Below are 25,343 nucleotides of genomic sequence, written 5' to 3' on the forward strand. Positions count from 1 at the left end.
ATCTACCTTTATTGCAGGTACCTTTTTGGAACTCAGGCTCTTACTGGCCAAATCTAGTGGCTCACTTCAGTCTTTATTCTGTTTGATCTTCCCTCAGAATTCACCAGTTTTGAGCACCCGTTCTAGCAAGTCCTGGTTTCTGTGTTATTCTGCCAACTTGACTGCCCTTCCCAGTCTCCACTGCCTCTGTCTTTTCCTTGGTGGACCATCTCGGTGCTGGTCTGCTCTCAGACACCTTCTCCTGTTACGCACTTTGCCTTGATGGTTTTGTTTCGTCCTGTAGTGTAGGCCGCCACTGCTATATTGGTGATTTCAAAATCTAGCCCTGATGCTGGCCTCCAGTGAATCTAACAAGCCTAATTCTTAAACATCTTCCTGTGGAAGTCCATGAGAATCACAAGCTTGTTGTCTCTCCCGACTTTTTGCAGCTCACCAGACCTGTTCTTCAGCCTACATGTCCCTCAATCGGGAGGATCCTCACTTGCTCAGGTTCGAGAGTTTGTAGTCAACTGTCTTATTCCCTTGCTGCCTTGCCACCCATAGCTACATCCATTCCAAATCTTAGAGGTTCTACTTACTAGTAACTCTCACATATTTCTTCCCATTTCTGCTTGTGCTTCCTCTTTTAAGCCATGCTTCCTAACTGGCTTCTGTTCTTTCACTTTCTCTCCTTCCAATTTACTCTTCACGGTGCTGCCAGTTGTTTTTAGTGGAAGTGCGTCCCACTCTCCACACACACGCACACACAAAATGCTCAGTGACTTCCCGTGGCTTATACCCTGTGCTCCACCGTGTGCTCCTCTGGTATACATGGAGCTTTCTCAGCGTGGAGTCTTTGGTTTTTCTATCCCCTTTACCAGCAGGCTTCCTGTCTCTTTAAAGCCCATCCTCCACCACCTCGCTCAGCCCTAAGTCCTTTTACATACTGTGTGCATCCCTCACCGCCCCCTGTAGGGTTGGTCTGGCCTCTCACTTGTTAGACTTTGCAGGTCCCTCCATTAAAGCACTTACCTCAGTCTGCCTTACGTAATAATTATGTAGTAATTGCCTACCTCCTGCTCTACTATGGGCTTATCAAGGCGGGGACCGGCCTTTATTTTTCTCACCTCAGCATAATGACTTCTGCATGGGAGTTGTATAATGATGGCTTTTTTATTGAATTCAGGGCTAGTAGAAAGTGAAGGAAAAATCCATTTTATGGAAATGAACGGGATGCATTTCTGGACGTTGTGGATGGAGCTCAGGCGCCTAGGATGGCAAGTTGCTGCCACTGGAGCAATCCCCAGAGGGGTTGATTCCCCAGGTCTGTGGTACTTCACCGTAGCTCTTGTACCTGTGCTAGAAATCACTACGTCTTCCTTGGGAAGTCAGTAAAGTGACAAACTTGAGAAAAAATGTGAGCCTGATTGCTTATACAAAGTTTTAGGAAATTACATTCTCTAAATTTTAACCACTAAAAGTCAGCTTAAAAAAAAAAAAGTTAAACTAGTCATCAAATCAATACAAGATACAGCTAAAAACCGATCAGCTATTAGCGTGGCTTTTGGAATATCCGTTCCTGCTCTGCAAGTTGACATGTACAGCCGCCTCATGACTTCATTTCAGGGCACTGTGTTGGGTGGCGTCAGGGAGCAGAGGGCGCAAATGAGGAGTGGTTGCTACCTCGTACTATTCACAGATGTGACACAAGAGATAGGACACACATGTGTGGCCCCGATACGGAACTGTTCCATATCCCGACTTTTTTGAATCTGGAAAAGTGGCCCGAGCACGGAGACAGAAGCCAGTTGGTAGGGATCTAAAGAAAGAGTTGGTGGTGTTTAAAAAACAAAGGGGTATCAGCCGGGTTGAGGGAAGAAGTGTTTCACTTAGAACCCGAGAAAGGTGAATGAATATATTTGGGTGCAGGGGAGAGGAGCCTTGCCTCTTTTCAAGGCAAGAGAGAGAAGGGATCTTTCTGGAGCAGGATCCCTGGGGAAGGCTGAGGGGGACAGGGTGAAGCCCAGTTGGTGGGGCAGTTTGGGAAAGGAGAAGGGACAAATTACTCCTCTGAGACAGGAGGGAAAGAAAAGTTTGCACACTGCCATAGTGGGGAATGTGAGTGTGCCAGAAAGGGATTTCCTGGAAGCCCTAATCTAAGCCTGATTGCATTAAACAATACAAAGGGCCCTGCTTGAAAAATATCACTTTGTTAACATTGTTGAAACTGGTAAATCAGCTGCAGATTATCTCAGTGAATTTTTTTTTTATTGTAAGCATTTGAGGCCACAAGTAATCTTGCTGTTGTATCCATGAAATGGTGTAAGGAGGCCGGGAGACCTAGGTTCCAAATCCAGCCATGGGGTGAACAGTGTGCTAGGGGGCTTTTTGCTTTCCGACCACCCCTTTGGCTCTGTCTTGCCTCCTTCCTCAGTAGTATTTTCACCATGCAGTGTGTTCACGTTAGGACTTAAACTTTGTTTTTTTATTTGTTTCAAATTTTTATTTAAATTCTAGTTAGTTAACATATAGTGTAATATTGGTTTCAGGTGTAGAATTTAGTCATTCATCACTTACATACAACACCCAGTGCTGCTGATAACAAGTGCCCTCCTTAATGCCCATCCCCTGCCCCCCTCCCTCCATCAACCCTCTTAACTCTATCGTTAAGAGTCTCTTGTGGTTTGTTTCCCTCTCTCTTTTTTGCTCCTTCCCCTATGTTCGTCTGTTTTGTTTCTTAAATTCTACCCGTGAGTGAAATCATATGGTGTTTGTCTTTCTCTGACTTATTTCACTTAGCAGAATACACTCTAGCTCCATCCACATCTTTGCAAATGGCAAGATTTCATTCTTTTTGGTGGCTGAGTAGTATTCCATTGTGTGTGTGTGTGTCTGTGTGTGTGTCTGTGTCTGTACACATACATACATACACCACATCTTCTTTATCCATTCATCAGTCGGTGGACATTTGGGCTCTTTCCATACTTTGGCTATTGTTGGTAGCGCTGTCATAGACATCGGGTGCATGTGTCCCTTCGAATCTGTATTTTTATATCCTTTCTATCCTTCCTAGCAGTGCAATTGCTGCGTTGTAGGGTAGTTCTGTTTTTAAGGGAACCTCCATACTGTTTTCCAGGGTGGCTACACCAGTTTGCATTCCCACCAACAGTGTAACTGGGTTCCCCTTTCTCCATATCCTTGCCAACACCTGTTGTTGCGACCTAAACTATGAATTGAACTTGAGCAGTTTAGCCACCCACAGTCGACCCCAACCCATTCGATTGTTTCTATATTATGTCAATCCATTAAGACTTGAACATTGTTCCTGTAGCATTTTCCACTTCAGCCAAAGTGTTTATTTTCTTGCTTTATTTTTGTTTTGCCTGACAAACGCTAGAAATTGTATTTTTACAAACTGCATTGTAAATGCTACTTCTAGGTAAATGATATATTTTTATAAGAAACGTGACCACACTTCTGACTTAACTTTTTGAAGGCAGAACAAAAATTGTACATATGAACAGAGCCTGATAGCACTACAGAATAGAGTACGTAATCATTGGGGTGATTTGCTCCATGCCGAAATTCTTCTTTCATTGATTTCCTTTATTGTTTGCTCATTTGTTACTCCGTTGGGATAACCAGACAGAATATAAATTTTAGATGAGTGTGTAACTGTTAATCCCAACGTATCATTGAGCCATGAACTCAATTTATTAGTTTCCAACTAACATTTTTAAATTGAGTAGAAGAGAAAATGTTAAAGCACAGTACCTAATACAAGCACATATGGTTTGGTCAAATGTTTGTTTCAGAGGTGTGTGTGTGTGTGTACAGGGTCAGGGGGAGTGTAATGTGTATGGTTTTCTGTTTATTATCATCTAGAAAGCTTGAAAAACAGTCTTTGAGGTAATGGCAGAATATGTAGAATAAAATGCTCTTTAACTTAATTTAGGCATTAATAAAGTCACTTCCATCTGTTTTTACCACTGTAGACTGTACTGTCTTGAATTTTGTTGCAGTGAACGGCTTGAGTTTTGACAAAAATCCTGGGGTGTAGACTCATAGGGAAGTGGAGAGCTGGAAGGAGTAGAGCCTGGGACCTGGTCACCAGGTTCATGGCAGCCGCTGATGAGGGAGAGGCAGACAGAGGACTTGTTTACAGAGCTCTTCTGGTGTGGGGTCACGAGTACATGCCATGCCGTCCAGTGGCCCATGTCTGAATCTGGCTCAGTCGCATACCTGCTTGGCAACTTTGGAAGCCACGTAATATTTATGTGCTTCAGTGTTCTCATCTGTAATGAGGATAATAACAGTCTCTACCCCATAGAGTTTTTATGAGGATTAAATGTAAACTGTTTACAACAGTGCCTGGCATGCAATAAGTGCCCTTTTGGTGTCAGCTGTGCAGTCGTGCGCCATTTTCCCAGCAGGTGCAAAGAAGGATGATTACCCCAACACACTTTTTTTTCCCCAGAACATTAATAAAGTAATTGTGATAATATGTGAGACACTTTAAGTCCCTTAAAACAAAGATGCCATATAGATAAGGTTACTGTTCTTAACAAACCACCGGTTGTACTTTGATAAAGGATTAATTGAAGGTGTTAAATTTCGGTGTGTCAAATCCAAAATGCATCTTGAAATGTGAATGAGGGGCGGCAATGATACTCCTCAGAAATGGTTTTCCGGTGTTGCTTTCTTTCCATCTTTTGACCCCACGTAGGCCTCCTGCTTTCCGGGTGGCACAGCTCACCCGGGTGTGTGTCCCTGTGCTTTGTACTTTTCTGTGCCGTTCTAGATGAAGCTCTCGAACACTGCACGGTTTCCTGCCTCTTGTTGCTCTGTGAGCTCATCAGCACCCAGGTAGTTTCAAAGGTTGGCAGTGTCTCGTTTGTTTTCGTACACTTGACCTTCCTGTGGGCAGTAGGAATAGGCACAGGAGAGGAGACTCTGGCTGTGCTTTTGAGAGAAACAGCTGGGTCTCAAAGCCTTTTCCATGGATACTAGCAGCCTTCCGGGGACCGATGGCGTGGCGCCTGCTACGGTGAGCAGCATAGGAGGACAGGGTGTTAAAAATGGCTGCACCTTTAGGACAGGGCCTGTCTGCATTTGCAGGTGTCTGGGACTCCTGCCTTTGCTTCTGAGTCTTTGGCACTCTCTTCCTTTGGGCCAGCTTTGGTGAGCCGCATCGAATCTGGTATCTGGCTGAAGCACTGTGCCGGTTCTATCTTGTGTCCTCTCTCGCTCAAGTCCAGTTGTACTTGCTTATAAAAATGACGATGTACACATTGTGGGGGTGCACATCTGTTCTGATGACTTGAATGAGAGGTGTAAGTGGTCCTGTGGATAGGCTATTAAAAACAAGGGTGCTTTTCCCTGGGCCTTTGTTTTTCAGTCCAGAATTGGGGAAATTTTTATAAATTGCTTTGAGATTTTAAAAATTTCAGACTGAAATTTAGTGGACTCTTACTTCCCAGGCTGACCACAGGATAAAAGCACACAGCTCATTTTCAGAAGGCAGTTGAAATGAGAAGCAGTACTGTGTGTAGACACACACACACGCACGCACGCACACACACCCCTACACACCTACCTCTACCTGTCTTTCAGCCTAGATGTGGCTTTAGGACTGAAGAATGTCTTAGTTCTCAATTTTCTTTGTGCCCAGGACTCTTTTTTCTTTCTTGGATAAGCAGTAAATGTGTGCCAATTGAGGGTCTCCTTGTGCCTCCTTCCGCCTCCAAGACTTGGCCTTGGTCTCTGTCAGTCTCTCTCTTCTCCCTGCTCTCCATCTCCTGGAACCGTGCTCCCAGCTGGGCTGTCCCCGCAGTGCCACCCCCGTTCAGAAGTCTAGTGTTCACTGCCTGCCTGCACGTCCTTGGCAGCCGCTCACTTCACAGCTCACCTGACTTCTCGCCCTCCTACTCCAGGGAACCTGTGCTTTTGAACGTGACTCAAGACCCTGTAAGTTCTCAAGCCACCGCTCCTTTCAGAGGTTTGTTTGTTTGTTTTTTAACTACTGAGTAGCTGTAAGAAAATGTTTATAAAACATATGTAAAGTATAAAGAAGTATGCGATCTGGAACATCCATCTGTCTCCCAGGATATCATGTCTTTGACTTCATTCACCACGGCTCTCTGCAGCCCGGCCTGGTCTGCTGGCTTCTGATTTGCTGGCTCGAGGTGCCTAGTTTCCCAGGCTGTTTTGTGATTTTTGCCGGTGAGCTCCTATTCCTTGGACCTTTGTGGGAATCCTCTGAGGCCAGGATTGAAGACAGTTTGGCATTTCCTTCCGCCAGGCATCTTAGGGCACCACAAATGGGGGATGGTTACAGATTAGATTCTCTGCCTGATGTCTTCTGGGCCATCCGACTTTTATGAGTTTAGGCTGCAAATTGGTTAAATTTGCTGCCGTGTGGCTACAAATTCCTGGTGGGGGACAGCAGTAGAGATTTTTTTTCTCCCTTAATTAACACCAATAATCTAGACAGGTAAGTTCCTTGGAGTCTCAGGGGGCCAGTTCCTATTTGTGCTTAACCCTGAGGTTGTAGCACTTGGGAGGCCAGCCTGTACAGGAGCTCATTTCCAGTTTGATGCCCATCCTAGCATCTGGGTGGGCCTGGGGCTTTATGTCCTTATGTCCTATCTCTTGAACCCCAAGAGGCCATGGAAACCAATTCCGTGAGTACCCTGAGGTAAAAGCCCGTGCTTTCCTCTTGGTCTCTGCGTTCCTGTTTGTGGCTAGTTTTTAGCCTCTGCGTATTTATTCCTCCCCAGCCAGCTCATTGGAGCATTTTTAGAAAGGTTTCTGTTTTATCCAGCATCGTTAGATGTTCTCAGCAGAAGGCTCACTTAGGGCATCTGTACCATCGCGCTTCCAGATACCTCTCTGTGTGGCTTCTGAGATCTGAAGGGCCTGGTCCTCTGCCTCTTTAGCTTCTTTTCAGCTTCCTTGGCTTCCTTGCGCTAAGTGTGGGTTTTCTAGAAAAATCCATCCTTCCCCTCTTCCTCGCTCTACACCATCCCCTCATCAGTCTCCCTTCCCCTCATGTCTTCCGGCATTGCCTGTCTGGGCACGACTTGCACATCCAAAGCTTCATGTTTCCCTTTCGCGGCTCCATAACTTCAACTGACACCTAAACATTTGTCTAAAATTAATCTCTCCTCTTTCCCTTAAACCTACTCATCTGTGCTCCCAGTTTCTTGTGCTGTCTTCCCCTCCTCCAAAATCCAGGCCACTGGAAGATTTCCCTTTTCCTGAACATTTACTGAAGCCAGCCTGACTTGGTTCAGGTTTTCATCTCCTCTTTTCTCAACTGCCAAGATGGTACTTAAACTAGTTGCCGTGCTTCCTTTTTGTCTCCGATCTGGTACAGCCCTGCACGTGCTGTCTGTCACTTCCCTCTCCCCCGGACGCGACTCACATTCCCCTGCCCCTAAAACTTTGCCAGTCTCTCCCTCTCAGTCAGTGTCAGTGCAGACTTCTATCTCCCTCATTTTGTGTGTGGCCTCACCTGTCAACTGTCCCCACTTTTTTCTACCCCCTCCTATGCTCTGGTGTTTGCTGATGGCCTCATATTTTCGGAGTTTGGGTCCCATTTGGGCCTTTTTGTCACATCATTGTTATTACCATGTCCAAAGTCATCTTACCCTTCCAGGCCCCTCTCTCCAAAAGTAACCTAGGCATTCTCTGGAGCCCCAGGTGCTTTATCTGTACCTCTCATGGCACTTAACTGCTCTCCTCTTTACACGATTGATAGTTGTGCCTCCTTGTCACTCTCCTTTGGAGGATTTCTAACCCCTTACAGACAGTACCTGGGTCTTACTCATCTTTTTGTATACTTAATACCTTGTTCATAGTAGGCCCTTGGTAAATGTTTGTTGAATTAATATACTAAGGTCAGTAGAGTGAATAAATTAAGAACCAGCAGCAACCAGGTCATCAATAAGAATATTCTGTTGAGAAAGGGCATTTATTCAACAAGTACTACTTTAAAATTTTAAAAATAGGCCATATATGACCGTAGTTGAAAATTCAGGAAGTGTAAAAGGTATTGTTGTGGACCAAATGTGTGTGTCCTTCCCAAATCATACTTTGAAGCCCTAACCCCCCAGTGTGATGGATGATATTTGGAGGTTGGGCTTTTGAGAGGTGTAGGTTTAGATGAGGTCCTGGAGGTGGAGCCCCATGATGGGATTAGTGACCTTGGAGGAAAAGCAATGGACCAGAGCTGGTTGGCTGCCCTTTGTAGACCAGGAAGTGGGTCTCACCAGAACCCGACCATGCTGGCTCCTTGACCTTATGCTTCACAGCCTCCAGAACTGTGAGAAATAAATGTTCACTGTTTTAGGCCCCCAGTCTGTGGTAACTTGTTATGCTAGCCAGAGCTAACTAAGACAGGCATGTAGTAAAAATCTCTCCCTCCCAGCACTGTTCGCCCATCTCTTTCCCCTCCTCACAGACACCCAGGGTTGTCACTCTGTTAATGTCCACCCAGTGATGGTTTAGGCCTGTTCACGCAACTTGTTAGTTGTATTCTTTCCCCCTTTGACCCTAGCAATAGTATGCTATATGTGCCCTTCCATACCTTGATTTTAAATTTACCAGTACATATCACCTAATAATGGACTTCTTCATCCTATTTATGGCCATATAGTACTCTGTTGACCGTACCATACTTTATTCAGTCCTCTATTGACGGGCGTTGAGATCATTGCCAATCATTTGCTGTTACACAAACTGTGGTCGGTAACCTTGCACATACATCATTTTGTATGTGTTCATGTATGTTTTAGGATACATTCTTAGAGTAGAATTACTGCTATTACCAAATTCCTTTCGAGGAAGATGTACTGGCATTCCCTCCCGTGTGCACTGTGTCTGACTGCCTGTTTCCAGACATCCCCTCCAACTCTTAGTTTCCTAAAGCTCCTGCAACACACGGCCGCAAACTTGTGGCCTATGAAAACACAAGTCTTACAGTCCTAGAGGTCAGAGGTCGAAAATGAGTCTCCCTGGGTTAAAATTGTGGTGTGTGGGGCTTGTGTTCCTCCTGGAGGCTCTTGGGGAGAGTCCATTCCTTGCATTTTCCGGCTTCTAGAGGTGCCTGCGTCCCTTGCCTCATGGCCCCTTACTCCCTTTACAGAGCTAATAGCAGTGGTCAAGTCCTTTGAATTATTCTGACTTTATTCCATCATCACTCTCCTTCTCTGATTCCAACTCTTCTCACTCCTTCCACATCGCAGGACCCTTCTGATGACATTGGCACTCCGGGGAAATCCAGGGTACCCTTCCTATCTTAAAAGGCGATTAGAAATCTGAATTCCATCAGCAACCTAATTCCTCTTTGCCATGTATGGTAACATGACACGGGTCACAGGGATTAGGACATGGACATCTTTGTGGGGTCGTTCTGCCAACTGTACCAATCCAGTATGCTCTCGGACTTTTTCAATCTCTGCTAATCTAATAGGTGAAAATGTGGATTCATAGTTTTATTTTGTATTTATCCTATCCTATTTGACTAAAATTGAGTATCTTTTGGTTTGAGCTATTTGCCTTTCTATTTGTTCTCTGTGACTTCTGCCTATATTTCTTTTGGAATTTTGGTCTTTTTCTTGTTGAAGGAGTTCTTTATGTACTAGCTATGCTCGTAATACAAGTTGCAGTTATTTTCCCCATATGTATGTCTTTTGACTTAGGGTGGCTTTTGCTATGGGGATTTTTTTTTAATCTTTATTTGTGAGTGTTCGTCATTTTTTTTTTCTTTTTGGCGATGGGGATCCCTAAGACAGCCCTAAGTTTGATGATTCATCAGGAGAGTTCACAAGACTTTATTAACATATAGTCGTACTCACAAGTGTGATTTATTACAGCAAAAGGGTACAGAGGAAAAGCAGCAAAAGGGAAAGGTGTATGGGGTAGAAGTCATGGTAGAAACTCTGCACGAGCCTCCAGAGTTTTCTCCCCATGGAGTCACACAGGAAGCACTTAATTCCTACAGCACCAAGTTGAGACCACGCATGGGAAATGTTATCAACTGCGGAAGCTCGGCACCTGGAGTTTTGATCAGAGGCCGGTCATGTAGCCCCTCTGCCTAACATGTATCAAAACCCCAGCCTCTCAGAAGGAAAGCAGGCGCTCAGCATAAATCACGTGTATACAGTTTGGGCACCGCCAACCACTCTTAGTGGTTAGGGAGCGATGGGAACCCTCCCGAGAGCCAGGTTCCTGGAGTCCGGCTGAGGGCCAGTCTTGCAAGTGGACCTAGGTAACGAGAGCAGCCAGGGTCGCTAGGATGATTCTTGTCTGCATGGTTTTCTTTTATAACTTCTGGATTTTGTATCCCTGTTAGGGAGGTTTTCTCTACTCAGAGTTCTAGAAGAATTCTCCCTAGAATATTATTTTAATACTTTCGTTTCTTTTTAAAACTTAAATATTCCATCAATTTGGAATTTTTTCAGGGTGACCGTGTCCGCGTAAAATCTGGATCCCAATCTTTCTTCCACTGTTGTCACCACACCATTGGTTATCTGATCTGCTCCTTTGAAACACCACCTTTACCACACACTTCGTTCCGCTTGGTGTTTGATTTCTGAATGTTTCCTCTCTTGCATCAATCACTCTTCATGTACCAGTAACATTCTTTTTAACTATTGAGGCTTCATAAGATGAAAGGTCTGGTAGAGCAGGCTTCTCCTTGTTTCTCCTCTTTTTTTCATCCCTTTCCTCCCTGTTTGTGCTGTCCAGGCATTTCCGGAACGCCTGTGTTGTGGCTAGGTGCGGGGAGCTGGGGCTCATGCCAACCCCCTGGCCCCTGGGAGAGCAAACAGACACATACGATATAGATGCATGTGCACAGGACATCAGGGGAGCGGCAAGTAAGGGGCTTGTTGTCGAGGAAGGCTTCCTAGAGGAGGTGAATCCTGGAAGACAAGTAGGAGTGTTAGCCAGGCAGAAACAGCCAAGGGCAGGAACAGTGTGTGCAAATGTGAAGAGACTGGATACAGACTGGACCCACACGTGGGTTGGTGTCTATGTGGGAGTAGTGGTGACAGATGGTGTTGGAGGGGAAGGCTGGGCCCCAAAGCTCGCAGAGCCTAACCTGCCCCACCAAGAGGTTCCACTTTCTATCTGAAGGGGAGGGGAGCCATTCAAGGGGTTGAAGCAGTAAAGTGACATTAAATTTCGATTTCAGAAGATTGCTTGGGCTGCAGCATACAGACTGCATGGAGAGGGGCAGGAGTTTAATTCTGGGGATGTTCGTTAGTCACCTGGGTACATGATTGTGAGCCCTTCAAATGGGGCAAAGGAGAGGGGCAGGAGAGTGACGATTTGAGGACGATCTAGAAGAACAGTAGAATTTGTTGATTGTGTGAATATAATTATGATGGGGGAATGACATGATAGGGAAGAATCCAGCCTGGATAAACAGGTTGACATTGGTTGAGATGGGCAGTATTGGAGTGGGGAGGGAAGAGGCGGTGAGCCCCATTTCAGATATGTGGAATTGCAGGTGTCTGTAGGACAGCCAGACAGACATATCTAGGAGGCAGGTGGCCGCGTACCTGGAGCTGTGGCCCGGGGCAAGGTTTATTTGGCAGGCCCAGATGTGATCATTGGCATTTTCATAGATGTGGCCAAAATTGCCAGGAGAGACAGTTACAGTGAGAAGAGGTGTGACAGATGAACCCTGAGAAATGTCACCATAAGTGATTATGATTGTAGACAAGTAGGAAAGAATGCTCTTTTTCCAAATGGTTTCAAATGACATTTCAAATGTACTTACTGAGTCGTCTTCTCCTGAATAAATGACTGTCTATATTTATATATGAAGGTGATGGCAACCCAGAAATATTAAGCCACTTTCCCCAGGGAAGGTGGTGGAAAGAGGACGAGGAGAATTATTTATGCAGGAAGTATAAATGGCAGTTGATGTGCTAGCTGCTTTTGACCTATGAGACTTGTGTCAGATTTTTCAACTCAATTACCTTTGATGCACTTACCTGAAGATGTTACTTAGAATTACAAACGTTGCCAAGTGTCAGTACCTCCTGTGGTTCTTCCTTAAAAATTTTAGCTCCCCCCCCCCACTTTAATGAAAGCATTTTTTCTTATATGAAGAGGTCTGTTTTTTAAGTGTAATCTAAAAGATGAAAATGACATGCATTTACATTGCTCACCCTTATGTGGTAGATAGAAGCTTTTAGAAAGGCGGGTATCTTCAATTTCAGAAATCAAGTTAGAACAACAAAAAAAAAAATGCTCCCTTAAATTCCTGTTCCAACACTGCAAAATTCTATCTGGAAAGGAGTTAACAGTCCCCTGACTTTTAATTTTTTTTTTAACATTTATTTATTTTTGGGAGAGACAGAGCATGAGCAGGGGATGGGCAGAGAGAGAGAGAGAGAGAGAGAGAGAGAGAGAGAGACACAGAATCTGAAGCAGGCTCCAAGCTCTGACCTATCAGCACAGAGCCCAATGTGGAGCTCAAACCCACAAACCATGAGATCATGACCTGAGCTGAGGTCAGACGCTTAACCGACTGAGCCACCCAGGAGCCCCTGAACTTTTAATACTAGATATTCAGAGTTATATTTTGTTTACTTCCTGAAAAGGGTCTGCTCGTTCTGTAACTTGTGTCCATCAATGACCGTGCCATTGCATGGTGGTAGCATCATTTGAAAGCACTGTTAAATCTCCATAGTTTATCGATTCATTCCCCTGCGTACTATGAAAATAGTTTTCTTCTGTAACTGTCTCCCTTTTGAATGATATTTAGTTTTTACAAATCTGATTCTGTGACATCCAGTTCCGAGACATACTGTGAAGAGTCCTTGAGGGAAGAGGCTCTCCGTGAGGGGCTCCATGAGATCTAGAACCCTAATTCACAGACAGACAGCTCTCCCACCTCAAAGAAGGAAACTTCTAAATCACTCAACATTGATAGAGTCTACTAAATAAATAAATAAGTCCAGTCTAGGTGTTTTAAGTGAGTTGATGCGTCTTCATGTAGTTGCCATTTAAAACCAATGGCTAATTAAGTGAAAGCCAAAACCTGTTGTCGTTTCAGATTTTTTCTCCCACGAGACACAACAGTGATAAATGTAGGAAAATTTAAATGACAAGTTACATTCTCTTTGTCAGAGCTGTTTTTATCCCTAGTGTGAAATCGGAGATTTTCATCTCAACTTTGTCCTTTTAACATTTTTAAAATGTTACATTGTGCTATTTTTAAACCTGGAAAAAAATGCACATGATTGCTTTTTTTTTTTTTTAAGTCTCCATGCATGGGATCTCTTGACTAGTAGGAATCTGAATTGGTGAAATGCCAAAATACCAATAAAGAGCCAAATAAAGGAAGACCTGCTCATTTGAAACCAGGATAGGCACTTGACGGTGGCTGTTTTCTGGTGTCAGTTTCCTGATTCTGATACTGTACTCTAGCTGCCTATGCAGCATGTTCACATCGGGGAAGCTGAGTGAAGGCTGCACGGGACTTGACTGTACATCTTTGTCACTTCTTGTAAATCTGTAATTATTTCAAAATAACTTTTTTAAAAAAGGAGAGCAGCCGGCCAGATAGGTCATCTGCACAGAGGCCCGAGGCTGTGTTCCTAAGTGTCATCTGTGTATATTGCACGGGCCCCACCCACCCCTCCCCCACCCTCTGGCAGCAGCCAAGTTGCCGGTTCGGTTCTGTGGGGCCAAGGCGGGGCCCAGGCACCCCCGCCCCTACCCTGAGGCAGAGCCAGGCTGAGGGACCAGGCCCCAGAAGAAAGCCACGGGGGTTAGGGTGGGGGCGCTTCCCGAAGCACGGATCGGATTTGGCGAACCCCTTGGCTCCGAGGCTTTGCTGAGCCCGCACTGACTCCTGGTTGCCTTGTCCGCGGGCCGTGAAAGGAGTGAAAGGAGATCGGTGCCGGGACCAGTTCCAGCGGCCGAATCGACTATTTCCTGCCTCACACACCCCTCCCCCTGGGCGATCCTCCTGAAGGAGGGTTCTCTCCATGGTGCTTGGGTCTCCCCAAGAGAGGGTCCCGATGGGGCCAAGGTTATCATTAGGAATGACTGGGAAATGGCAACCCCACTAATAAAGCACTAAAAGACTCGAAGTCTTGAAAAATGTGTTGTCTGTAAGAGAAAATAAATGTCAGCTAAAAACCTCAAGGTGTGTAGCCCATTAACTTTAGGTTTTAACAGTTTTCAGACAGAAGCCTTAATTAGGCTTGTCACAAGTCCCCACTTGTAGGGAATTCTGTGCTTTGTAATAATGCAGATGAAGGGTTTTGTTTCTGTCCTTTAATGCTTAGTAGGTTTTTTTGTATAATCCGCTTTTATGTTCCTCTGTTGAGAGCTTGTATTTTAACATTCTCGCTTTGTTCTCTTATCTGGATCTTGAAGGAGAAAAAAAAAGGGTAAAAAAATTAAAATATCTGGGACCTAAGTCTGGGTACATTCAACTTTAGAAAATATCCTCATGGGTTCTTTTAGAATGCTTGCCTCAGTATGAGAGCCAAGTATGGACAACTTACTGTTTGCATCGGGTTCTTCTTTAAAAAGTAACAAGTCGTCCTTTATAAAAAAGATTTATTTCCTTGTAATTGTAAGCTAATTTATTTAGATGGTTAAAATATTAGTTTAAGCACCTGGTCTTTTTTACCTTAAGCTCCAGTTTGGTATTAGATGTGTTGCTGTGTATTTCATGACCAGAAGTATCTGGCTGTTAGGTGATTCATAAACCTTCCTGAAATGTCTGAGGTCCAAGTCTGGCTCTCAGCTCTTAACCTGGGGACAGTTTCCATCATAGAGTTCTCATAGCCATGTTTCAGGGATAAGGGATGCCAGTTCATGGCATCATCCTGTATATCTGGGCATCATCATAATGTGAAGTGTCATTCCAGAATGATTTCATGAGAAAGGCCACCTGAGATGTTGCTACTGTGAGCACATTGTATCTTTCTCTTGTTAATGACAGTTTTTTTATATTACTTGTGTTCAGAGTTCCCTTAAATCAAGCATGTTAAAGAAATCATGGAGAGGTGCCTGGGTGGCTCAGTAGGTTAAACGTCCAACTTCAGCTCAGGTCATGATCTCACGGTTTGTGAGTTCAAGCCCCACATCGGGCTCTGTGCTGACAACTCAGAGCCTGGAGCATGCTTTAGGTTCTGTGTGTGTCTCTCTCTCTGCCCTTCCCCTGCTCATGCTCTGTCTCTCTCTCCCTGTCTGTCAAAAATGAATAAACATTAAAGAAATAAAAAAGAAAGAAATCGTGGAGATCATTTTGGTTTGGGGTGTGTAACTTTCATCTTCTGATAACAAACTTGTAAACTTATATTATGCTTATCAGTAATTTTAATATAAGATACAAGAGAGTATTTGAAGCAAGAGAGGAATTGCTTTATTATTGGTGACTGAGAAATAGTAAGGTACGTTGAAAATGCTGCTGGCAAGTCAAAGGACACTGATAGCATTAACATACATCATGAGTTTTCTGGAGAGAAAGTTTTATCTGGCCTTTGGGTTAGCAGTGTTATTCTTTGTTTTTAAAAGGCTGCCATATTCACTTGAGATTCATGGGAAAGATATAAATAACTAGAAGCAAACTGAACAAAAACCATGTTGAGATCAGGAACTTATTTCAAGAAAGCAGATTATAGGTCTTCTTCTAAAGTGAATGACACCCTTGTGCCTTAAGCCACCTGCCATGTACAAGTATGTCAACAGCACAGCAGCCGGGAGTGTTGAGCAGTACCTGTGCTGGCTACTGACCAGTATAATATCCAGGGCTCAGATGTCACCCAGAGACTGCTTTGCTATGTTCTACTGATTCTGTTTCGGGATGAAGAAGTACACCATACATTTTAGTGTTGTTTTCATCAAAAGTCCCTCTGTCGTTTAAACTTCAGTTAATAGAAATCATTTGTTTTCCCCAGTGGTACTGAATAATTAACTATTTAAGCAATCAGCGAATTGCTTAGCTAGATCAGTATTGTGTGGTCGGCATGCTACCCATGCAGAATACATAGCACTTGGACCTACCACCGCCAGAACTGAGACCTGCTGAGGGTGTCCTATGCTTTAGAAAGTTGAAGAGGAGAGTCTGGAGAGCATGTTCTTGATCAGTTTTCACCTTAAACCTCTTGCCTTTTAAATTTATTTTAATGTTTGTTTATTTTTGAGAAAGAGCGTGAGCAGGGGAGGGGCACAGACAGAGGGAGACACAGAATCTGAAGAAGGTTCCATCCAGGCTCCTACTGTCAGCACAGAGCCCGATGCAGGGCTCAGACCCACAAACCGTGACATCATGACCTGAACCAAGTCGGACGTTTAACCAACTGAGCCACCCAGGTACCCCCAAAACTCCCGCCTTTTAGATACACTAAACTGTTGCTGCCAGGTAAGGCTTTTCCAGAAACTCTCTGTAACGTAGGAGAGAGAATGCTGCCATTCAAAGTTGTAGTATGATAACAGAGGAAAATGGGTGGGAAGGAAGACCCCCAGAGGAAAAAGTGCCCAAACATGGTGCCTCCAGAGAAAGTCATTGTACAGAGGCTGGATAGGCTTCACAGTTTCATTGGCAACAAAAAATACATGTTCTGCCTACTATGGACCGGACACTGTTCCAGTTACTAGGAAAAGAGGATGTGGCCAAAGCAGTCGTCTGTCTTTATGGAGTCCATGTTCTAGGGAGGGGACAGTGGGAGTCCAACGGTAAACAAACAAGTAAATCTACAATCTGTCTAATGGTCATAAGTAATATGGGGAAATAAAATGGAAAGGACAATAGGGGGTGCTGTTCTGGGGGTAGCATGTAGATTTTCTATAGGGCATCAGAGTAAGTCTCGCTGTTTAAGGTTACATTTGAGCAGAGATGTGAAAGAGTAAGGGGGAAAGCCATGGGCGGGGGGAAGGATTCCAGACGGCTGGAGCTGTGGGTGGAAAGGCCCTGATGTTGGAATGCACTTGGCGCTTTGGGGGAACAGCACTGGAGGTGAATTTGGCCGGAGAGGAGTGAGCAGTGGAAGAGCAGAGACATGGTAAGGGATGTGGCCAGATGGTGGACAGCCGCGTAGACCATTGGATAGACTTCCACTTTGGCTCCAAGTGAGATGGAAAGCCACAGGAGGATTTGGGCCAGAGGAATAACTTGAACTGACTTAGGTTGTGACACTGTTACTCTGACTATAGAGGTAAAAAAATAGAAAGTAGGGGACCAGTTAGGAAGTTATTATAATGATTCAAATGGGGGACGGTCAAGACTTTGACCAGGTGGTAGCAGTGAGCTGATGAGGATGACACCAAGGTTTTGGGCTCATCTAGAAGGATGGGGCTGCCATCTATTTCAATGAGGAGGCTGTGGGAGGAGCAGGATACAGGGGTGGTCAGGGGTTTGGCTTTGGATGTGTTAACTTTAGAATCTTCCAGATGCCTCTTAGGCTGGAGTTGTGGGGTGGTCCCTTGGACTGCCTGGCCTGCAGATCCAAGTTGGCGCTGAAGAGCAATAGCTACTAGGTAGGAGTCACTAGGGTCTGGATGGTATTTGAAGCTGTGAAATTCATCAGAATCGCCTCCAGAGTGAGCACAGAAGGAAAAGCAAGGAGAGGTCTGGGTCCTTCATCTCACAGAGATCATGGCATTGATTCCGAATTCATAGAGAACAAACAGTTAAGAATTTTCCTAATGTCCTGTCCCTCATGTTTTGAGACAGCTGTACTATTTAATAATTATTCCTGAATTTCCTTTTTTTTTTAGGTGGGTTTTACTTGATCAATTGCTGATGTTTAAAATTGATAGGTGTAGTTTTGGTCTAGAAATCTGACTTATCTGGAAGATAATTTCAAACAAGGGCACATTAAAAGAGATGTTTGCAGGGCACCTGGGTGGCTCAGTCAGTTAAGCCTCCGACTTCTGCTCAGGTCATGATCCCATGGTTTGTGGGTTCGAGCCCCACATTGGGCTCTGTGCTGACACCTCAGACCCTGGAGCCTGCTTTGGATTCTGTGTCTCCCTCTCTCTCTGCCCCTCCCCCACTAGTACACACACTCCTTGTCTCTGTCTCTTTCTCTCTCAAAAATAAGAAAACATTAAAAAAAGAAAGAAATGTTTGTAGGGGCACCTGTGTGGCTCAATCAGTTGAGTGTCTGACTTTGGCTCAGGTCATGATCTCACAGTTCGTGGGTTTGAGCCCCACATTGGGCTCTGTGCTGACAGTGCAGAGCATGCTCAGGATTCTCTCTGTCTCTGTCTGTCTGTCTGTCTGTCTCTCTCTCTCTCTCTCTCTGTCCCTTCCCCGCTCAAGTTTGTACACATGTGTGCACATGCTCTCTCTCTCTCTCACGATAAATAAAGATAAAAAAAAAAAAGAGATGTTTGCAGCCATGGAAACTTGAGGTCTCAGAAGTAATTATTACTCAAGATAGAAGGCAGTAGGGGGGCACCTGGGTGGCTCAGTTGGTTAAGGGGACAACTTCGGCTCAGGTCATAATCTTGCAGTTGGTGGGTTCAAGCCCCACACCGGGCTCTGTGCGGACAGCTCAGAGCCTGGACCCCGCTTCAGATTCTGTGTCTCCCTCTCTCTCTGCCCCTCCCCTGCTCATGCTCTGTCTCTCTGTCTCAAGAATAAATAAACGTTAAAAAAATTTAAAAAAAAGAAGGCAGCAGAAGTCTAGTGTGCACTTTTCACCATCATTTCTTTTTGAAAGTCTCACTTTGGGTTGTGATTTCATGGTAGGCAAATCTGGTGAAAACTTGGAGGGTGTAGTATTAGTAGGCTATCAGTTCTGTCACGCTGCACTTTAAATTCTCTTTTTCCTTTTGCTTTTTCTAGCCAATATTTGCATTTCTAAATGAAGAAAAGTTTAACGTGGATGGATGGACAGTTTATAACCCAGTAGAAGAATACAGAAGGCAGGTAAGTCAACAGGTGCTACGGCAGGTGGTAAATCTCAAACACGCATGGTGACACCATGTTGTCAGTCATACTCTTTGAGAATCAGTGAAATCCTTGCTTAGTATATTTTTTGTGGCAGTTATAGCTCATTTTTTCGATTACTGTATGATTTATGAGCTCATTCCCTAGCTATATTCAAGTTGCATTGAAAGCTGGGTAGCCAAGTTCTGTTTCCTTCTGGTACATGAACAATGTCGGTTGTATGTTGTTCATGAAATGAATCAAATACGTGGAGTCTAGAAAAGTCAAACTTCTATATCTTACTATTGAGGCGTTCGTGTCACTATGTATTTACACATTTGGGAGCATAACTATCACTGACAGCTAAATTTAAATTATATTTATTCCACTTTGCAGATTGAAATGAATTAGGACTATTTTCCTATAATGCTGACTTTTCCAACAAAGCTTTGATGAACATATATTAGAATAGCTTTTACTGCTCTCTTCTGTGAACTTCACCTGCATGCATGTTCATTTGCTGTAATAAAGGCAAGAGGCTTGGTACAATGTTGCTGTTCAGGGACAAAGGTCTCTTGTGGCATTTTTTGTGAAGAAGAGCCCCAGTGTGTATTATGTAACAGGAGCCACAATTTGACCTGTGGTTTAATCAAGTTTGTAGGCCAGGTAGGAGTTTTGTGATGGAGGTTTTCATAGTCCTCATCCTACAAAGCTCTTAAAATAATTGGGAGCATTTGCTGAGTGAGCTGTGAGACTCCGATCGAGCCCAGTTGCTTTATATGAAAAGGCAGTGAATGTAAAGTAAAATTCTAGGACCCTAGACTCGAGGAGAACCTTCTAGCCACCACCTCCACTACCAAGCATCTGGGTTGATTATTCTTTCTAGTCTTGATCGGCGGCGTACATATTCATAAGCAGATTCAACGCTCAGGAATGTGGGTGTGGGAGTTTAGATCACACATAGGAAGTAGGGCGTCCTGTGCTTCCAGAAGTCCGCTTTAGACTGGTGGGTTTTCAAAGGCTGTATATGTGTTTCATTTTAATGATCTCTGTTCTGGGTCAGATCTTGAGGCAGAAGAAAGACCATTGAAACATTTTGCATGTTTTGGAGGCCTCTGTAGCATTATGTATTTAAATATTTGTACCTTAGTTTTGGAGTGTTATGGACAATATTAAGACTTATTTTGTAGGCCAACGTTTCTAGCTTGAAACAAAACAGTTCCTGTTTTTCAGATTGCATGCATATATGAACTGTTGAAGGTATCTTGTTCTAGACTGCCATTATATTTCATCTTTTCTTCTTATAACTTTCTCATGGGACTTATAACTCTCTAATTGGACTCAGCATCAGACTCACCTGTTTGGTCCGTGGTCTATAGGACCAGACCTAAGGAAAAGGTACAATGTCTGTCCCCACAGCAAACACCCACATAGCTCACCTTTGTGTGTGTATTTGTGTATTTGTGAGTATGGGGAGAGAATATTCCACCACCTCTGGATCTTGTCCATACGCGGTTTTGTGGGTAGCTGGCAGAATGGCAAGTGTATTCCATGTCTCCCTGTCACGTTAGCCATCTGCTTAGAATGCAGGTGGCTGTATTTCTCACACAGCCTACGGAGTGACCGCCAATCCCAAACAACTTGGTTGAAAACACTTTTAGGAGGTGGCGAAATGAGCCTCCCCAGAGGGGTTTTCCTTTACTTCCCCTCTGTGACTTTCTGCATAAACTTAGCCTCTTTCTACTTTGGAGCAGACTGATGCATTCACTCTGTTTTGAGTAGGGAGAGGCAGTTGCCCAATGTCTCTTCTACCCTCAAGTGGACACAGGTTAAAATTATGTGATGCACTTTTCTCTGGGGTGGGGAGGGTACGTAGGTGGGAGATGCACTTGGGCTTACTGTTACACACATAGTAAGGAATAGTTTGACGTGAAATTAACGAGGAGCTCAAATTCAAGAGAATTTGTATTTACCAATGACATTTTAGAATTATGGAAGCCACCAGTGTTTTGTCTTGTGTTCTTATGTTGTCCAGATGACTGATTTGGCTCCCTTTATTATAAATCAGTAGACCGTCCCTACCCTGTGTTCAAAGAGGCACGTGCAGATTCTGCTAGCAAAAGGAAAGGAGACCCAAGGCCAGTCCGGAGACGGAGCCGTGCAATACTGACTTGGACATCCTTCTCTCCTGCAGGGCTTGCCTAACCACCACTGGAGAATCACTTTTATCAATAAGTGCTATGAACTATGTGACACCTACCCTGCTCTCTTGGTGGTTCCATATCGTGCCTCAGATGATGATCTCAGGAGAGTCGCAACTTTTAGATCCAGAAACCGAATTCCAGTGAGTACTACAGTTAATGTTTTCCTCAAAGACTGCCTTTTGTCCCATAAGAACAGGAATCCAGTCAGAGACACACTCTTGGAATCTCAGTCCACCGTGTCGTTTTTGAGTGCCCGCTGAGCACACAAAGGACTGCGCTGAACGGGAAAAGAAGTGAGACCGCACCTGCCTTCCGGGAGTTCACAATCAAGGACAGAGAATGAGCGCAAGTAATTCTCATACAGGAGAGGGTGAAAGTGACACTACCATACGTAAACCAGGTGCTTGCTGGAAGGATAGAAGGAAGTATAGGGACTTTCCGGTTTTCACCTTTGCAGCCCCATACCTTATGTGTGACGGGCCCTTGACAAGTGTCAGCCAAATCATACTGGAAACAACGCACTATCTGTCTAATGTCACAGAGCACAGAGCACAAGGGTACAGGCTTTTGTATGCGGCCACCTTTATTAGGGTTAGCTCATCCTCATCATGTTTGCCAGCTGCCCGAGCGCCAGATGCACATGATTCCAGACGGTATGCTTGCAGTATCCTTGGACCTAGTTCACCAAGTTCTCTTTGGCTCTTGAATATTTATGTGAGTCACGCCATCTACTTTGTGTACATAAATTTTCTTGACTAAAAATTTAGAGAATTTTTCCTCTCTTAATTATCAGAGCATGTCATAATGAGTACATCGCTTTGTTTTTGTTTTTCTAAATAACAGATTTTGGAAAAACAAGGATAGAAGAAATTAAGATTTAATGTCACCTTGCCTTTAACTCCAAGTCTAGACATTTTTTGTCCTTAAAAGGACATTCGTGTGAAACTTTGGTCTAGTGTCAACATAACAGGAATCATAACTTTAAAATTCGCTCCCTTCTCTAATTCTCAGTGTCTGTTCAGATCGTAATGATGTATATTGTATTTGAACATGTTTTTCAGCTGGTTTTGCTAGAATACAGTGCCAACGAGGCTAGAATTACAAGTTTACTCCTCTCGTGCTCTTCTGCGACATACTTTTCTGTGTTGTAGCCGTAGACTCCACCCCTGCCTTGGCCAGCTGTCTTTGCTAATATTTGTCTTGCCCACAGGAGGAGGAGGTTAGGGTAGTGTGGATCGACTTCCTTCATGCCTTCATTCAGTTGAACGTCTACCATGAGAAACGTGTGTGTGTGTGTGTGTGTGTGTGTGTGTGTGTGTGTGTGTGTGTGTTTCACAGGATTTGGGGCAGGAGAGGAGGGGTGTGTGTGTGTGTGTGTGTATTTCATGGGATTTGGGTCAGGAGAGGAGAGGAAACAAGTGTGCTCAGGCTGCCATCTTGACCCCCTAGTTTCCACTCTTCTGAGTGAATGAGAGCCCACTGTAGAACACATAAGATGCTTAACTTTTTACTTATTTACCCATTTTATTGATCCTTCTTACTTCATAGTGGCCACAAATTTGTATTTATTTTTCCTAATAAAACTAAAGCTAAGTTCTCCTTCACATCTATATCTTTATAGATTACCATGCTTAATCATATTTAATAGTAGATAATGTACTTTTTCTGATATACCTCATAACCATCTGACTCTTGACTATAACCCAGAAAATGCATTCGCTTTTAATGTGAAATCCTTACTATTTGATATTCAGTTCTTTTTTTAAGAAAGCCCATGTAAAAATACAAGAAGAATTGATGAGAAAGCAGTTTTGTTATTTGTACATAAATAGCATATGAACTATTATAAGATACCATTTAATAACAAAATGATCCACATGCATTGATGTTCCCATCAATGCATACATATGTTCTCTTATGCATTCCTTTTTCTCTCATAGGTTTGTCTTAATGTTACACAAGTCCTTAACATATAAGTAACACATAGTTACTTCACATATTTTACAAAATGCCGATAAAGAAAAAGGATTCTGCCACCTAGTGAGAACCACAGTTAACATTTTGGTCTGTGTCCTTCCAGACTTCCTTCTATGCATACATATTTTTATTTGGAAAAAAAAAGAAATTATGCTGTCATTTGTGTCTCTGCTTTCTCTGTGTAACATTATCTTGGAAAGAGCGTTTCCTGCTGTTAAACATCTGTGTGCCAGTGTGTACATGCACCATATGTATTTAATCAGTTTTTTATTATGAGACATCTTGGTTATTTTTTCATTTTTTTGCTATTATAAACAACGCTGTGATCAACATCTTTTTTGGTGGCTAAATATTTGTGTACATCCTTAATTATCTATGGCTTCTAGATATTAACTTTAGTAGGAATAACCTAATATAGTACCATATACTTTGAAAGCAGTCATGGTAGTTGATGTTGTGAAGCTACTATTATTTATACCTGTGAGCCAAACAGCAAGCATCCTTTTAAAAAGGTAGTCAAGGGGTGCCTGGGCGGCTCAGTCAGTTAAGCATCTGACTCTTATTTTCGGCTTGAGCCATGATCTCATGGTTTATGAGTTTGAGCCCCGTATTGGGGTCTATGCTGACAGCGCAGAGACTGCTTGAGATTTTTTTTCTCCCTCTCTCTCTGCCCCTTCTCTGCTTTCTCTCTCAAAAATAGGGGCTCCTTGTGGCTCAGTGGGTTAAGCGTCTGACTTTGGCTCAGGTCATGATCTCGCAGTTCGTGGGTTCGAGCTCTGCATCGGGCTCTGTGCTGACAGGTTGGAGCCTGGAGCCTGCTTCGGATTCTGAGTCTCCCTCTCTCTCTGCCCTGCCCCCACTTACACTCTCTCTCAAAAATTAATAAACATTAAGTAAATAAATAAATATTAAAAAAATAAAAAGGTAGTCAAGATCCCTCAAGAAAAAGAAAAGAGGAAGTGAAACAACTTAGAAGCATTTCTTAATATGATCCGGTGACTCCAGCCTTAAACTTCCCAAGCAGAGAGAAGAGGGGTGGAGGAAGGGAAGGCATGGGTGGTGGCACAGGACGGTGTCTTGCCCAGGACCTGATTTCAGTTTAAAACTTGGGAGGGTCTCTATCAAGTAATAGGTCTCTTACGTGTAGCAATTTTCTTTTTTGAAAGTGATCTTGTATCAGATCAACATGTTGTACAGCTTAAACTTCCACAGTGCCGCATGTCACTTACATTGCAGTAAACCTGAAAAATGACAACTCCGTGCACATGTCAAAGTGATCTCGTGTCTCTTAGTGGTCTTAAAGCGAGGGCCACAGGAGGCAGGCTGGGCAGGTCCCATCTCCACCTTGTTGGTTACAAAGTGGAGGTCGGGGAGGGCCAGTTCTTGTCCCAGGGCTTCCCACTTCTCAGCCTTTGGACTCTTAGGAGTCACAGTGGTGTTTTGTACAGGTCTCTTCATGGCGTGAAGAGTCCATGAATGAGTATTCATTAATGCCGTCACATCCTCTTTTCTCACTAACCCAATGTCGGCATCATGTACATCGATTTTCATGGACATCAGTGCTTATCATTTGCCGTCACGGAGGGGGTGACTTCAGGGATGACGGCGCATTTGGCCTTCTATTAAGTGAGCTCAGACACTTCTGCTTCTTTAGTTCTTCTGTCTGCTTTTCATAGTTTTTCATATCTGACTCCGTGGGCTGCCCAGCTCACCCCTGGAAGGTACTTCACCTGTGTTTTTCATTCATCCTCCCAGCAGGGCCATGGAGTCATGCTCCTCCTCATTCGATGGCGGAGGAGACAGAAGTGACACAGACTGTGAGCTTAGTGCCCAGGCTACAGCCACAGCAGACATGTGCTTCACATCTACATGAGCTGTAGATGTGAGTTGGTATTATGGAGACACGTTGTACCAGACGTGATTTCCTTTACGTATCACTGAGAAATCCAGTACAAGCTACAGAGCAGAAGTAATATCAGAAGATTTTTATTTCCTTTAAGCGAGAGAACTTTTTTTTTTTTTCGGTAAGCATTTAACTTCTACAAGAAAACACTAGTAAAGCAATTGGTTATTCTAGCTGCCTCTGGATAATTGTCACTGTTAAATGTGTGTTGCTGAGCACATTGCGTAAAATCACAGGTGAACCGGTATTCTGTTTTGGCAAAATCAGATTCACTTCCTCATGATTGTTAGTGCTTTCTGTTTTGGGTATTTCTGTTTTGAGATTTGTTTTTTTCCTGATAGCTTAAAATTTCTGAACTAACCTT

At 43.8% G+C, this 25,343-nt stretch overlaps 1 protein-coding gene across 4 annotated transcripts in view; it reads left to right on the plus strand.

Annotated features, from left to right (window-relative positions):
* MTM1 (myotubularin 1) overlaps nucleotides 1-25,343 on the plus strand; it is a 97,401-nt gene that overhangs the window by 47,825 nt on the left and 24,233 nt on the right. For all 4 annotated transcript variants that reach the window (XM_019435767.2, XM_053892004.1, XM_019435770.2 and 1 more), the window contains 2 exons: nucleotides 18,812-18,895; nucleotides 21,090-21,239. In XM_019435767.2, the coding sequence (XP_019291312.1) occupies nucleotides 18,812-18,895; nucleotides 21,090-21,239 (234 nt within the window). The remainder of the gene's footprint in view (nucleotides 1-18,811; nucleotides 18,896-21,089; nucleotides 21,240-25,343) is intronic.

This window comes from Panthera pardus, unplaced genomic scaffold, assembly GCF_024362965.1.
Source record: "Panthera pardus isolate Hobbes unplaced genomic scaffold, ASM2436296v1 HiC_scaffold_27, whole genome shotgun sequence".
Lineage (NCBI taxonomy): Eukaryota > Metazoa > Chordata > Mammalia > Carnivora > Felidae > Panthera > Panthera pardus.